The 16,446-nt window shown below is 48.9% G+C and overlaps 5 protein-coding genes across 5 annotated transcripts; 3 read left to right on the top strand and 2 right to left on the bottom strand.

The window, feature by feature from the left end:
* Window positions 1–75: 75 nt before the first annotated feature.
* BP5553_04451 (uncharacterized protein) lies at window positions 76–925 on the bottom strand (the record flags this gene model as incomplete). Its single annotated transcript, XM_032013074.1, has 4 exons — window positions 76–180; window positions 274–549; window positions 647–829; window positions 887–925. The coding sequence occupies 4 exons, from the start codon at window positions 923–925 to the stop codon at window positions 76–78; spliced, it is 603 nt and encodes a 200-aa protein (XP_031869674.1).
* A 61-nt stretch (window positions 926–986) lies between these two features.
* BP5553_04450 (Uncharacterized protein) lies at window positions 987–2,215 on the top strand (the record flags this gene model as incomplete). The annotated part of the gene is made up of 3 exons (XM_032013073.1): window positions 987–1,034; window positions 1,095–1,167; window positions 1,311–2,215. The coding sequence occupies 3 exons, from the start codon at window positions 987–989 to the stop codon at window positions 2,213–2,215; spliced, it is 1,026 nt and encodes a 341-aa protein (XP_031869673.1).
* A 1,957-nt stretch (window positions 2,216–4,172) lies between these two features.
* BP5553_04449 (uncharacterized protein) lies at window positions 4,173–6,435 on the top strand (the record flags this gene model as incomplete). The annotated part of the gene is made up of 5 exons (XM_032013072.1): window positions 4,173–4,458; window positions 4,628–4,726; window positions 4,774–4,954; window positions 5,021–5,283; window positions 5,333–6,435. The coding sequence occupies 5 exons, from the start codon at window positions 4,173–4,175 to the stop codon at window positions 6,433–6,435; spliced, it is 1,932 nt and encodes a 643-aa protein (XP_031869672.1).
* A 246-nt stretch (window positions 6,436–6,681) lies between these two features.
* BP5553_04448 (FMN-binding split barrel) lies at window positions 6,682–7,559 on the bottom strand (the record flags this gene model as incomplete). The annotated part of the gene is made up of 2 exons (XM_032013071.1): window positions 6,682–6,703; window positions 6,817–7,559. The coding sequence occupies 2 exons, from the start codon at window positions 7,557–7,559 to the stop codon at window positions 6,682–6,684; spliced, it is 765 nt and encodes a 254-aa protein (XP_031869671.1).
* Window positions 7,560–8,361: 802 nt separating this feature from the next.
* Window positions 8,362–8,756, top strand: BP5553_04447 (40S ribosomal protein S30; the record flags this gene model as incomplete). Its single annotated transcript, XM_032013070.1, has 2 exons — window positions 8,362–8,421; window positions 8,610–8,756. 2 exons carry the CDS (start codon window positions 8,362–8,364, stop codon window positions 8,754–8,756), a joined length of 207 nt encoding a protein of 68 aa, XP_031869670.1.
* Between the last annotated feature and the right edge of the window lie 7,690 nt (window positions 8,757–16,446).

Here is a 16,446-nt window from a genome sequence, read left to right as displayed (position 1 = left end):
ACTCCAGACCATGCATGGGTATCTTGTATAGTAAAATAAGAAATCATAGATGCCGACACGAAAACGCAAATCCCTTTATGCTGGGGGGGTATCATGAACAACAACAAAGATGTATTTGGGATCCGGCACAATGACGAGCTCGTTCTTCTTGGTTCGCAATCGGAGGAGCTTGATGTCATCCTACTTAAGGTGTTAGCTTAGCATGCCCAGCAGGATACAAAAGAATAACATGTAGAAAGGTCCAGTGGAGAAACGGCATCAGTCGAGACGTACCTCAGAATCAAGGTTATGAACCAGCCCACCAGCCGAATTCACAAAGCTCCATATCATTGCCGCAAACTCATCCACTCCTTCTTCATTCGCAGTATTTGTATCGGAGGTTGTGCTAGCTGAGGCTGTGTTTCTCGGAGCGTCAAGGGATCGAAACGAGGAAAACGAGCCAGTCGTTTGCAGAACAGTGTTGAGCGACCGATCGAGGACCATTGTAGCCTTCACACCAGACTTTCCAGCCAAACGAGAGATTGTCTCTGAAACAGCTGATGGCACGCCCTAAGTATTGCACGACTTAGCTGCTGCATACTACAATTCGACAGTGTGGGGTAGCTTGACTACTTTGAGTAGTAATTGAACGGTCGGCCGGACTTACACCTTGAAGATCCGTTGCTCTTTGCATCGCGAGTAGCAAAGGAGAAGTTGGTGGAAGCGCGGAAGGTAACAAAGTAAACTCAAGAAGCCCAGAGCTAGATGGTGAAGTCCTGAAGGGGGTATTTGTCGTAGGGTCTGGGAAACAACAACCTTGGAGGGTGAAGATCGCACGAACCGCATTGGTCTGCCTAGAAGCGTTAGCTTCGGGTAAATGTCGGCCCTTATAAAGCGGAAAACCTACTAGGAGGAGCAGGACGTAGTGCCACCGCCGAACCCTCATTACTGTCTCGTAAAATACAGATACTGTAGATCCAGCTTACTAGGGTCAAATCAATATCAAGATGGGCTCGAGTGTGCGCAAAAAGAGAGAGAAAAAGAAGGATTTCCAGGTACCTTTCGGATTTCACCCACGATGATCGCCGGGCTCTTCAGCTGATTTTTCTTAACAGAAACCAAAATTGAAAGTCGGCAAGACAAAGGCCAAAGCAGACAATTTCACGGACACCAGTTTCAAATCAAAAGGTACGTCATGTATTAGTGTATGGTTTTGGTTGTGATCCTGTTGAAATTGTTTTCTGTTACTGCATTGGTCCTCGTGCTGTCATTGTCCTCCTGCATATTTTCTGTTTGGATTTTCATTTTCCTCAGATGCTTACTCTGTATAGCCATTGTCGTCAACCAGCAGTCCCTATCCACAACAGCGCCATCTTCATCATCACAGTTCTCTCATTATCTCTCACTTGCTTCATCGTCAAAATCAGACTCTCAAAGACGAGATGCTCTCTCATATCTGACCACCCAGATTGCGTCAAAACCCGTCAATGATCCTATGCCGCTACCAACCGCTATCCTTCTCCCCAAATTACTCCCACTTATCCTAGATGGATCATCTTCGGTCCGCTCACAAGTTCTCAGACTATTCCGCCTCTTATCCCCTTCTGATATTGGGGACCGTGTCGAGCAAGCGCTGCTGTACACCAGAGCTGGGATGACCCATCTCGCCGCTGAGATTCGGGTTGATGCTCTTGCCGTCTTGGAATGGCTATTGGAAGTCGCCAAGGATGATGTTGTCACGTGTCCCGGAGGATGGGTGAAGACTCTAAAGACCTTTATGTCAATGATGGGGTGGGCAGTGAGCAGCAGCTCATCAAAGTGGACATCCGCTAGCAAAGTATCGTTCGGAAAAGCCGGGAAAGCCTTTCCGAGGCAGCTTCTTGTGCTTGCGCAGTTCCTGAAGGCAGGATTGATTGAGACAGACACCGAACCAACTATCGGTAAGGACAGTGGCTTGTTCCCTCTCTGCGATGTGGCGAGGCATATGATCCCTCAGCGATCAAATGCCTTTGCACATTTGAATCTGTTTGGTTCCTCTAGAGATGAAGAAGGAGAGATGTATATTGATAGGGAAGATCGACAACGAGTTTTTCAAAGGCGGTTTCAGTCTGCAGTAGCGATCGGGGTGGCAAATGCGAAAAAAGAGGCTGGGGAAGCTGGGAGATCTGCCTCTGTTTTGAGTAAAGTTCTTCTTGAGGGCATGGCGGACTATGAAAGCGTTGATGATACCCAGTAGACGGATCTCAAGGAGTTATGGGGTTGCCGGGTTTGCATTATGGATGTTAGAATCGTGGGTGCCAACAAAAGCTTGGCCGTTTAGTTTTATAACTATTTCCTTTGATTGCCATGCTGAGGCAAATCGGTGCCCTAGGTGCCTAACACGGACCGTCTTACACCTTTTTCCGATTGCATTAATAGGGTGCTATGTTCTCGGCCCAAAAAGCCATAGGTATTAAGGCCGAAATGATTGGCGGTCCAGCGACCTGCTGTTACGATGATACCCAATGGGGTGGGGAGTTCTTCCAGGATATATTGAGTAAATAATGAATCGCCGTAGGTTTATTTACTATCAATCGATTCTGTAGAGTAAGACAGATATCGGAGACCACCCAAAGAGCCAAACTACTAGACCGTCTTACTTGCTGTGATTTTGAACTCCGTATTATCAAGTAGTAGTTCGTTGTACGTCCTGGTGAGACTGTGTGGAATGAATCCGTATTCGTCGGACACGCCAGGTCACTAGCCAGGCGTGAGTTACTACCATTGCTTGTTCATCCTGTCGCGGCGAGCGGGTCCTCGAGATACCAGAGATATCAGTCCCTCAGGCTTGCTCCAGAAGCGCATTTCCCTTGTTTGAGCGATACCGTGGTATTCGAACCTCTTGAATGGGGGGACTCGACAGTTGAATCGGGAGGGCACGTTCAAGATCTCTTAGAGAAAGTTGTACTCGAGTACGAGTAGTGTGTAAATAAGCCAAATATCAGAACTACCATGAAAACGTAGCGCACAGCAGGTCAACTCCAGATGCATATATACATCGGTCTATTGTCGAGAAGAGGTTATAAATTGATAAATAAATAGTAATACAAATTTCCAATATCATATAGATACCTACCTAGTTAGGTACTTGTGCGAAGTATTATTAGCAAGCCAAGTGTCGCGTTCCCCCTGCGCGTACCGAGGATCACCCTGAGCCAATTGCAAGCACTTATCATGCCCCCACCATGCTCATCCCCACTACGGAGGGGATCCTTTATTTTCGCTCAACTCTCCGCTCTACGCCCACCAGGATCCTTCATACTCCGTATATCCTACAACAACAGCCCCTTCGACACAACAATATGATTGGTCATCTAAACAACTCGAGCTGCTCCGAATATCTTCTCCATATGTCTCCAAGTTTGCGCTACTATAGTAGTAGCGGTAGTGGTACGAGTAGTTGAGGTTCGGCGTCGCGCTTCAACAGATCAGGTGAGTGCTGAGAGCTTTCCTACTTCCATTGTTTTGAGTCTGTAACCATGTTTAGCTCTTCCGAGGAACCGCGTTGCAAAGCTGCAAATATGGAATAGAGCCTGATTATGTCTGATTGCTATTCACGGGATTTGATTGGTTTATCGAGTCGCGACGCAATATGACCAGAGTGGAATTATCTAGGCTCCCGACGCGCTTACTTCCCTATATTCTCTCCACTTGTTTCTTTCAACTGCTCTTTTGGCCTGATCGAGGTTTTTGTTGCACAGGGGCGTGTTTGCTTTGTGATCGAGGCGAAGTCGGCTTAAGAGCTACAAGAGGAATAGAGGTTGTAATGTTTACAACGAAGTTTACTCTGTCAGTTATGTTTTATTCATCAGAGGGCCTCTCTCAGCCTTATGAGTGAGCCTGCTACTCCATTTGTTTGCTATTAGATTTCCTCCCGTAGTTCTAAGACCATTCATAGCTATTGTGGGTATTGTATCAGCACCCACTTTTACATTCGCGTTTCGTTTGGAATTCGGGTACAAGCTAGCAATCTGCCATCAGCCTAAAAGTTGGCATTTCAATCTCGCTCGTCTCTTAGGATGCTAATCCGATTCTCGCTTTTATTTCCATGACCTTGATAGAGATACAGCTAACACATTCACAGATCAACATATTATTGGTTCTAGGCCAATATATTATTGTTTCCAAGCAAATATATTAACCCGTAAAAGAGAATGGAGTCCGCCAATCCTCAGCCCGCTGATGGCAATATGCCTCCTAAGACCAAAGTTGAGGTCAAAGAAGACCCGGAGCCTGCAGCCTCTTGTAACACGGATGTGGAATTCCTCCGAGTATCGAAGGTCAAGAAGGAAGAACCCGACGACGACAAGGTCGATATCAGCCTGCCCGAAGCTCGAGATGGGGATGATATGTTTGAGGATGTAGATGGTCCGGAGGTTGTCGATCTCACATATGAGGGCATTGCTGAAATCAACGGGGTCGACCATTTTGTGTGTGAAGGTACGTTTATGAATCCCGCCCTTCCCATTATTTCTATTAACAGCATTCAGACTTCAAGATCCCCCAAATTCCAAAACCCCAAATAGTCACACGGCCACTGCAATCACTTTTCGGTAAATCCTTCCTCATTCACTCGTTTGCCATCGCTTGATTTATTGACCGTGCCAAGACAATATTGAGAGCGGCCACATTATCCTGGATCCCGATTACCAAAGAGAAGTTGTCTGGGACGAAGGGCGCGCCTCTTTACTCATCACATCTATATTAAGTAAGACTCTAATATCTATTTCTGGCGATCTACTAATAATTTCTTAGTGGGTTATTTTATCCCTCCTATTATTTTTAATGTTAAGAACAAAATTATTGAAAAGAATGGCCAGAAGCAACTTGCATATACCCGTATTTGCGTCGATGGCAAGCAGCGGCTGACATCAGTCCACAAATTTATGACCGGTCAGATCGGGTTCTTCGATTCCAACTCGCCACAAAAGAAGTGGTATGAAACAGCCCTCCTCCTTTGGCCTTATCCACTAGCTCTAGATCTAACTTCTATTGTGACTAGGTACTATTGCCATCCGACCTTTTTCGGACGTGAGAGCTTCAGCAATCATAATATCTTACCGAAAGCAGTTAAAGACTTCTTCATTTCGCAAGCATTTTGTTGCTATGAGTACACCGAATTAAAGCTAGAAACCGAAGAAACCATGTTTCAGCTCGTCCAGCGTGGAATAGCGCTTACGCCAGCAGAGAAAATGCGAGCTATGTCTACAGAGTGGGCAACATTTACCAAGCAGTACGAGGATGATTATACACTGATTGTCAATCGTGAGTGGAATAAATACCATATTCACTGGCCCGACTAATATGGAAGCAGTATCAAAACAAACTCGGGCATCTGGTTTCCGCTTAGTCTTGACAATATTTACTATGATCCAGGAAGTCATGTCGGGGAAGAGAAAGAGGTCAGCCGCACCTACTCTTCAAGCAAGCCCCCAGGCGCTACTCAAGGTCCTCGAAGACAAGGCTCCGATCCCGGAAGCCCTTAAATTGAGGTTTAAGGCTATATTTGACAGATACGAGAATCTGGTCAAGATCTCGTCCACCCAAGTAACTGCCACTCGATTCAAGGTGAAGGAGAACTCGGTTTTTGATCCAGCTCCAGAATTCTTACGAGCCCCTGGCGTTGAGCATGTCCGTACATTTTCGCCCTTGGAACTCATCGGCACGGCAATTCTGGTGTCTTCCCACATGGAGCACCGTGCCGATCAGGAACTACTGGAGGATGTCAAGGCAATGCGCTACTATCTGCGTATCAAGCATAAGGACCTGCGAGTTAATGCCCAATGCTGGTTTACTGTATGGGAATTTGTTTACGGGGAGATGGCTCGTCGACGTGCTGCTGGGGTAACACAAGGACTGGGTTCTATCGGCAATCTGCCTTTACAATCTGGGCCACCTATTGTCGCACCGCCTACCGGAGTGACCCCATATGCCTCTCCATACGGCCCTGCAACTGGTGGCACTCCCGCCGACGTTGCATCTGCTGAGGAAACTTCCACTGCGCCTGGTAGTGGCGGGGCGTCTCAATCGGGGCTACCTGAAGGGGCAAACTCCGATGTCATATCGCCTGGTGGGACGGCAGTTCAAAGTAGTGCTGCAACCTCGTCAGATGCTGCTAGTGGTGATACTGGAAAGGGTGGTGAACCCCAGTCAGGGGAACCGACTGCTCCCGTTTCTCCACCCAATATTGCCCACGAGGACATGAAAGGAAACACAGCTAGCTCCCCTCTCCCTCAAGATGCAAGTAACAGCGCCAGTTCTCCTACCAACGATACGGATGAGGAAGAAGATATCAGGACAAGCAGGCGTAGCACCAGATCATCCAACATCATAGTGCCAAGCGCAGCCTCATCAAAGCATCGCAGAAGCTCGTCGAAGTCTGCTCCGCCACGGAAGAAGATCAAGCAAAGGTCTTAGAGGTTCTTATATCTAACATATACATGGACAATTTTAGAAGGCGTCTTGGATGGAAGGTGGGGGTGGGGGTTCATGAGCATGGCGTTGCTTTTGCAATGGCGCGAGACCATTAAATGCTTGGCTGGTCTTGAAGGCAGATGGTATACCAGGCATTCTTGTTTTCCTGACGTTTAGCATCAACTTTCATATATTTAGCTGTTTAATAGATGCATCAATATGCTATTCTCTTCACTAGAACTAGCAAACCTAGCTACCCGTCGTAGGTGAACTATGGCAACCATTCAGGGGGATAACAACTTCTATTCCACCCCGAATGCCCACTTAGGGCAATAGACCGAAACCCAAACCTTCGTGGTTATTTCCAAGTGGCTCAGGACTTACAACTCCAAATCCCTCAACCACCCCATCCAGCCCTTCTTCCCCTCCTCTCCAGGTAATCTAACTTCCTCCCACTGCTCCCGAGTAACACTCCTCCACTCGTCCATTGGAATCCACCCAATATATGCCCTGTCCCCGAAGCCGCCAACCCAGTAAACGTGCTGCACCACAAGCCTAACCCACTCACTCCTATGCACATACTTTCCGGGCGGCAGCCACCACTTCGCATCCGGGTGGTGCTCTGTGTAGCACTTCTTCAATTGCTCTTCCTTTCCTTGCTCTTCGTCGAGGTCGATCTTCTCAAGATACCCCAGCAGGGAGAATCGCGGCAGTGCGGCAGCGGAATGCGGAGGAGAAGGAGGAGTCCATTGCACCGAAAGCGAGATGTTCGACCCGGCAGCGACGTTCCGGAATGAGGTCGCGATGCCCATAGAGATGATGGTTGGGTCGCCGGTATCTTCGCATTCAGAGATGTAGTCCATAAGGCCGATTGGCATTCCGTCTACGCCCTCTGGCTGATGGCCGACTGAATGGGCATCGTGGGAGGAGGAGGAGGAGGAGGGGAAAACCGTCGAGAGGGTGCCGAGTGGAGTGAGGTGGAGGATGCGGCGGGCGAGGATGGCAGATTCGTAGGAGGTCGGGATGGTTGAGAGGGAAGGGTTGGAGAGGATGTTTTGAGGAGCAGCCGGGATGGAGATGGAGCTCGCGAGGGGGAGGAGAACGCTGAGGAGGGCGAGGGCCTGCATTTTGCGAGTTGGGAGCTCGCAGAGGGCGAGGAGAGAAAGCTATGGGGTGATCTTGTAGGCCGTGGAGATAGCAAGCAGTCTGAAACTCCGGGAGTCTGGGAACTGCGTAGCTAAATAGCTAAATAGGATGAGGAGAAGCGACGGGCGGCGGTGTCCGGAGGTATCCGGAGGACGCGGTTGGTCTTGGTATCAATGGATCGAGCTTCTTCTGGCATCCGACATCGCTTTGTTCAGGGCGACGGTTGAGAACTTGAGCGACAGAGACGGACAGCTGTTATTGATTGGCGTTGGTTCCTTTATATCTCCGCTACGATGATAGCTGTGGAGTTCTGGGCAGCGCCACTTTGACACATGGAATGTTTACTTTGCTTATCAGATCATCAGATTATGGCGCAGGCCCCGCTTTCGTGGGGTCATTTCCGCCTGAGGCCGCACAGCCGGAAGCCGGAAGCTCGCTCGGGTGATATTCGGCTTTGTATCGGCTCGGCTACCGGGCACTAATATCACATGACCATCACCTGACACGCACAAATTCGAGCCCTAGCTCCGAAGCGTAAGCGAGCCTTCCATTCCACACTCTGAATATCGACGACTTCGCCCTATTTCCATCGAAACAACCCACGTCCATCAACCTGTGAGTCTGCCCTTGATACCTAGATCCAAAATCTCATATTCCCTCGTCTGCGGAGACGACAATACAAATCTTGCCGCAGCGCGTCCCAGAATTACCAGCTAACCTGCATCGCCACCTCCCCAGATCGGAAAACCTCGTCGAAAATCGAAACCCCGATAAACCGCAATCATGGGAAAGGTTCACGGATCCCTCGCTCGTGCCGGAAAGGTCAAGTCTCAAACACCAAAGGTACGCGATATACCCCAAATCTGGAAGGACGGAATGGGAAGCCAGATGTGGAGCTGGTTTAGGGATGAAATTCCCAAGAAGAGGTCAAGCCGAAACGGATATTATACTGGACATAGCAGGCTCAAGGCTTGTGGATTTCGAACAACATGCGGTGTGATGACGAGATGCTGATGGATTCGGATCAATAGGTTGAGCCCCAAGAGAAGAAGAAGACCCCCAAGGGCCGCGCAAAGAAGCGCATCACATATACCCGCCGATTCGTGAACGTTACTCTCACCGGTGGCAAGCGAAAGGTGCGCATCGTCATTTCCCCCTGTCCAATTACCCTTCGCTAACAGGTCTCTAGATGAACCCCAACCCAACCACATAGATAAATCGACCACGATGGATGGAGGAAGGAATTCGGCGGGGGCGTTGAGTGGGAAGATGAGTCCTTGATCAGACTTGTGGTTGGACTTTCTCGAAAGTAGATGGAAAGCACATCTCTGCTTCAGGATGGGACGGACCGCTCATCTTTGGGAGGAAAGGACGCATCATCGAACTGGCATGGCGTAAATGTACATTTGAAGAAATTCTTCTTGCTTGCTCCTGCGCTGCATCAATGGAAGTTTGATCTTCTCCCACCCTCAGCATTGTCGCTTTTCTCGCGAGCTTTTGCAGATATGTGTCCCGCGGTGTCGGATATACCCATACCTACCAGAGAATTCAACCACTCCAGAGCTGTAGGTGGTATTATTTCTTGGCTTTGCCCATACCATTCCAAGGACGCGATATTTACACCAACCAGGAATCCGCAATCTGCCCATTTCCTCTTATGCACACAACAATTTACTGTAGTAAGCTTAGCAAGTACTTGATCTTCCTAACTGTTTTATATCTTACTCTGCATTGTCATTGTTAGGTGTACACCAACTCCCGAGAATGGACCACTCTATCTTTCTAATACTGTCTACAAATTTGCCCGCTTCAGTAGGCTCCACAGGCAGTACAAGCATTATATTCATGATCTGCGCTATTATCTGTACAATCTTTAATGCAAGTTGCAACATGATCTCAAGGTCACTTCGTATTTTACTAGTTACTCGCTATTTACCAATTGTTTACAAGGCAATCAATAAATATGGCTGTCACAACTCTCGCTCTACAACAGAAATGTAGAATATGAACAGTTATATTCTATCTACAATGGTCACCAAGTGAGAAGTACACCTAACATGCACCGCTCCCGGACTACGCAAAACTCCTTGATTTGGGCGGATAGCAGGGCTGAGGTACAAAGCTCTGAAATCAGAAATGTACTTCTCCTACCACCTTGCTCTTGCGATTTCGTGGGGTTTATGGAAATAGATTCTTGCTTGCTCATTACAATTTGTGAACCTCTCCTAGGTATCATAGCAAGAGAAGCTTGCGCTTGCAGAATATCAACTGTATTTAATGCCGGCCGAGGTCGTCGGACCTTGCGTATGCAAACACGCGTTTTAACTTTTTTGATATACAACATTCTTCTATGGGGCAGTTATTCTACTAGCGGTACTAATGTGTACGTCAGACCTGAATAATAAATCAATCTCTTCCTTTGCTAAGTTTGGCTTAGTTTGACCTAGCAGCTCCTCTCCCATATCCCACTTGGATGAAGTTTCAGTTGCTTTACCTTCCTCATTCCTTCTACTCCCTATCTCCGACCTCATTTTCTTTTTTGTTGAAAGTTCCCGCCACGCAGCCCCCGCGTACATAGCTATTATTCCACTTAAATCATCTGAGGTATGTCGATTCGAAATATGGGTCTTTGCCACCCCTTTTGCTTTCTCCTGCTTCTGAGGCTCTGAAGACGGATTATCACCAGGAAGTTCCGCCTTATCCCACATAACACCCAAAATCGGTGTAAGTCATGCCCAAATCCTTCCAGAAGCCAGGGAAGACGGCGATTTCCCAAGTTCGCATACTCGAAACGGGAGTTGGACTTAGACTCGGGCTGTTTATTCTCGTACCACTTAAAGAATCCCCAATCATAACCGATACCGTCACATCATCAAGCTTCAATGGCGATGCATGGCCCTCCCCCCTGACTCCATCATCCCCCGTATTCTTCGCTTTCTCTACCAACTTCAGCTCTAGTGCCCTTATGCAGTTGGGTTTCGGTTCTGCTGCGGGCGTTGTACAGAACTCCTCGTCATCACTGATATCCTTATTTATGAACCTCCTCCACGCTTCAACTGCATTTGTATGCCTTCGTTCTGTTTCCCCTACTCCGGTTGGATCCAATGGTGGCGAAGAGGCGCCATATAAACCCGGAAGTAGTTTCCCTAATGAAACCACTCCGACTATCAGCTTTCATACATGAGTTGGTTGATGTCAGAGTGTCTTCAGGTGGAATATGAAGGGGCGTACCGCTCGTTTAGAAAGTGCGCGGCGTACCAGAAGCAATGTTATCGTGGTGAGCCTTGTACCTTCCCTTGGCCTACCATAGTAGTAGGACCATGACGAAAATAACGGAGGCGGCACCTTGGCCAATGTCTTGCCACATACCCACCACATTATTTGAGGGTTACTTCTGGACGGGCCACCGGTTGCACTTGGATGTAGTTGAGGTTTTGTTGTTGGTAGTGGAACTAAATTCGTAATGGGCGAGGTAGTTGTACCCGTCGCATGGTGAGGTAGTGGGGCCGGCGAAGGGAGAGGAGCAGTATGCTGGGCCATGCAGTGCCGAGATATTGGAAAGGGTGAGGCCGCAGTGGCATTATCAGTTTGGAGTCAAAAGTTGTAGTGAGTTGATGTGAAAGCCAATGGCTTCAGGTGGAGAGGCCAGATACCAGATATTTTCTAGGCTGTATATATGTAGTGCCGACCCCCCATCCAAACATAGTGGTACTGTTACCATGTCCAGCAATGGGAAGGGTGGACTGATATAGTAGCCGGTGAGCACCATGGCGCGGCCGGAGCTGTTGGCAGGAAGTTCATTATAATAACTGAGAAGCTGATATTGGCTAGAGTTGAGCGATGAAGTGGCTGAGGTTGAGGCCGGAATGGATTGCGAAGTTGAGGTTGCAGAGAAGGGTCTTTGGGCATCTGGGCTAATAGTTCTGACTTGGCCATTCGTTGGACATAGAATGGTTGTTAGTAGAAAAAGAGTCACTAGACACCACATATTAAACAAGCGATAGAGAAACATGCCAAATAATTGTGTAAGGGTTAACAGAGAGAGAGAGAGAGAGAGAGCCAATACAAGGATGAGTATCAGATAATCATTGACGGTGATGCTTGAAAACATATCCCCTACTACAATCCGATTGTATCTATCTAATGGACGATAGTGTATGCGAGGGATTGCTGGCGATGGGAGCAAAGAAATTCTGGGATAAAGTGAGGCTGAACTAATGACAAACATGTATAGGAAAACGTCTATCATACTGCTCCATGATAAGATTCCGACCAATGAGCCTCCTGACTTTGAGGAATGACTAAAGGAGGCCGGGATATTGATGAAGAAGTGTAGTAGTTGTAGATTTACCAAGCCGTAACTTATTCCCCTTCCTGTTGACGGCATTGCGAGCTACTGTTGGGGTCCGGCAGAGGCCGTAGCCCACCCCATATTGCATAGAGAGGAGAATGTAGTAGAGAAAGATGGAGAAGAAAGATCAATGAATGCGGACGGCAGAGAATATATAAGAAATTCGGGGGAGCTGTTAGCCACAGATAAGGGATTACAGGGATATTTGGGTATCTGCAACAGTCTTGTATCAGCGCCAGTCATGTCTGGAGACCCGTTGGCTGGTATGCGTATCTCTCAATATCACCGTGCCTATATCAACTCCCATGCGTCATTCTCGACATGCGTGAGATGGGGAGCCGGTCCGGGGTTACACGCAGCAGACTTCGACTCTCCTATCGCACCCATTGACCGCGTGGCATCCCTGAATGCAGTCCAGACTGCAGATACCGAGTATCCGGGACACAAGGACAGCTCCTATGTGCTTCGTGATAAGACTTGTAGATGGCACCACAGCCCAGGGAAGTGATAACAGACTGACCGTGAATTGGCGGCTGTGTTTTTTGGACCACAACGTGCTGCAATCACTTATCTGGCCGCACTGATATGGCGAGAATCAGGGAAACGCCTGGCCTCGGGGAGATAGGGACAATACAACCCCATAAAAGTCTAACGCACAGCCAGAGCCAGGTTGTTCCTATGTCCCTTTCGCCGTTTGGAGGCCCAGCATGGTGTGACTATGCAAATTATTCCACAATAAGGCGAGGCCGCGTGCTCAATGCCATAACAAATGGAGCGCTGATAAGGCAGAGGCTCTCGACGTCTATAAAGGCACGGCCTTGCCCACCCAGTCCCACCGCGTTGGAGTGTGAAACCTACAGAAGTACAGGCTGGTTGGCCAGTTGGTGGTATAGGTATGATGTCCCCAACCTCACTTCGAGTAGTTGATGGACGAAGCAGATTCGCGACGACACGTGATATGATATCGCGTGACTGGGCGAAGTCAAGAAGCATATCGCCAGTCTGATCCTCGCATGGCTTACTCGACGCTCTCTCGAACTTCATCATAAGCCCATATCAATCTCCCAGGCCCCCGATTCACCCGCTGGCCCATCGGGGGTGTGCTGTTTGGAGGCCTGCTTCCGAGATTCTAGGACGGAGCACTCGCCGACGCCTCCTCCGAGTACTCGAGGACGTCCCTTCAGGACCGAGGAACGACTTTCGGGACAAACACCATTTTGCGCGACAATTATTCGTGATCCAAGAGTCGCGTCCAAATCGGGCGTACGGAGGACCATCAATCCTTGACGGGAACCCCCACGCCTTTATCTGGTACAGAGTTGGTTATCTCGCACCTGTGTCGCGTATTTTCGTCATCCCATGGGGCGTTATCAGTGGAGGCCGGGAATAATCTCACCCACTACACTACACTACACTACACTACACTACACAACACTACTACCATATCTGCAGGCCACATCTTCAGCTGCATTACTAGGTACGGAGGACAGGTTACAGTCCATAGCGGGCATCTGCACATGTCAGAATGGAGGGCCAGCTACACTACGTGCCCTCGCTGGGAAGGCTCGAAACATCCGCAATCAGCCAATATTCCTGGGCAGGAGCGGGAAACGCATATTCAGGTTCATTGAACGCAATGGTCCTTCTAAAATCTAGAGCGACTGCTGGCGAATTCTCCAGTCCCCAACCGCCGCGACGTGAATCCTCAACGACGAACGAAAGGCCTGGCCCGCCATAACCTCGAGGCCCTGACTCGCTCTTAACCCAGTTCCCTCGCTTTTGTGCTGTATGTGCGGAGGGTGACCACAGAGGATGGAGTCGATGGACGACGCAATAAATGCCATCGAGTCGGCGAAGTGGCCCTGGTTGATACATACCGGGGAGTCGGGGACGGCATGGATAAACTGCGGTCGACGATCGCCTCCTCGAAAATATCTCGTGTTTTCTTTGAAGGTTTCATGGATGCCCACATAACCAATCCCTTCTATTGGTGTAATGGACAAAATAGTTCCGGCACCCCTAAACACCACGCACCAAAAGCCAGGGAGAGACGCCATGCATCCTGTATTGACCAGGGAGCAAACAGCAACCTTGGTGTGATGGCAAGGTCGCCCATACGGAGTAAAGCAGCGAATCTATAAATCGATCCAAAAAAAACAAAACCCACAAATTGCTACCCGCCTCACCGACGGCCCAAGTAGTAGGGGCGCTCAGAATCCGCATCTCTACGGTAGATATGCCGCACTATGGGACTTGGAATCTAATTCAATCCAGGGTTCTGGGGCCTTATTACGGCCGCAACGTGTCAGAAAGTGGAGCGCTCAGCAAGTCTGGCGCAAGTGAGACTCCCCATATTAATTGGATCTCCAAATCGCCTTCGAGAATTTTAACATCTGTAAAGGTGGCATTCGGGAGTTTTCGGAATGCGCTACTAGCCACTATTTCGTAGGCTCGGCCTAATGTCCTGGAACAACTACGAAGTAGACCACTAGACATATCGCCGCGATGGCATTTCGGGATATCAATTATGGAGTCGATAAGGGTGGTTCTGACTGTGTTAGGGAGTATGGGATACACATACAAATCATTTGCATTACCAAACAACATTTATTAAACAACACTCACTCTTTCGATGCGGTTTCGGCTTCGGCTTCGGCTTCGACGGAATCTAGGATTAAAAGCAAGGGCGTGCGTGAACCGCTATATACATGCCCGGATTTTGCTCTCAATGAGTGCTTGAGAAAGTATCTAAATGTATGCGGTTGCTACTAAATCACTGAACCTTGCTACTCCTTGACGATATTTTGGCCCACGAAGTGGACAAATACCATCTGGCTCTGTTAGTATTGTCAGGGCCCTAGGCCAGCAAAATGGTCTCCTGAACACCTACGGAGTGAACAGAGTCCCAAGACTCCCAACCCAGCTGGACGGAGGGGTTATGGACTGTGGAGCACACTCTGGCCCATGTCTATCCCTCTAAGGTTTGCACTAGACGTGCCACGTTCTTTTAACGTTAATTATCGGGCGCTCAACCCTGCACATACTGACGTCAATGTCTCTGAAAATCAGAATCCTTTTTGATATCACTCGCCATAAACAGTCGTCCAATACGTGCTCGCTTAACCAACATTCTAGGTCTCCAGGGTGTAACCAAGAGATAGGTCGAAACCCCTGGATATTGTGGTCCTTGTACGAGTGTTTCCTACAAACAAACCGCCATATTCGAACGGCCGATAATCACCGCTAGGAGCAGCCTCGGGATGTAATGCCTAAGCTTGTGCGGTCCCACCTCATTAGCCGCCCTGCCAGACATCCAGGACAACCTTCAACACATAGGTGGGCGATTAGATTATGAGAGGCTGCATCTCTATTTTATTCTACTGTTTAGGTGCTAAGTAGAAGGGCGCCAACACTAGCGGTGCCTTTTCTTCAGACGGTAGTTCTTTTCTAACTTGGTACGAGTATTGAAGAGCAGCCATGATTGATCAGGGCCAACCACATACTAGACAGGATATGGTCCAGCTTTGGGGACCTACAATCTTGTTATCAAGGAATTAGGAATAAGGCATGTTCTGGAGATTGAGATCCTATATAATCATGGAAAGGAGACGCCGCCTTCAGCCGCCGTCGAGACCTCCCGGCATTCCATATGTTTCTTGGTTGCGGCGTCCACTACCAGTCGCCGCCCCAGCAAAGTCATGTAAATCTCCACTCTGAAAATATTCTTTGTCGTACGAGTACGCGTACTCGAGTACTATGCCAACCACGACTACCACCAAGTACAGAGTACAGACTACTGGTAACTGGTAACTGTACTCTGGTACGAGATGCGATACCCCTGGCTCCCGGGCCAAGCGAACCCTGAAAATGGGGACGCCATAGCCGGACAGGAAGATTCCTGGACGACCACATCCGACGTACTGTGCTATGCGGCCGGCTATAGGCATACCGCCGAATTATACGGAAGTATATGCCCTCGAACCAGCCGATGGTCGGGGCTCGATATTGAAATTTCTAGGTGGGCATCTGGAGAGAGTCCTCTCGCAGGTGTCCGGGACTTCCCGGAAGCTGCGAATTGCATCCCACCATTGGAAAGGCAGTGTATAGCAGTTATGAGAGATTCAAAATACAACTAAGCAATACATCCCAGGAAGCCAGGAGGATGGCGAGACTGACGAAGAAGATGAAGACGCCAAAAGAAAATAGGGCACAAGCTCTACCTAGTAGTGCTCCACCTTCGAGTTGCCAACCCAGGGCCCGAACCGCCACGAGTAAAGAAGCTTTAATGGCGAGTTCCTCTCCAAACCCCCACTCAAGCTACTTGAGTTCACGGTGTGCTCCGCAAGGTAGGTTTCATGCATTCTTTGCTGATTCCCCCCGCACAGGGTGCTGTACTGTACACCAGCCCTGTACATGCAGCCTGCCCTTCCACTGCATCTGCGTCTGCATCTGCCATTGCCACTGCTCAGGCCCAAGAGACTTATTAGAAAGGAACATCTAGCAGCTGGCTCCGTTGC

This window comes from Venustampulla echinocandica (genome assembly GCF_003357145.1).
Source record: "Venustampulla echinocandica strain BP 5553 chromosome Unknown scaffold_2, whole genome shotgun sequence".
Classification (NCBI taxonomy): Eukaryota; Fungi; Ascomycota; class Leotiomycetes; order Helotiales; family Pleuroascaceae; genus Venustampulla; species Venustampulla echinocandica.
Note: the sequence above shows the minus strand (reverse complement) of the source record. Positions and strands in the feature narration are given on the sequence as shown.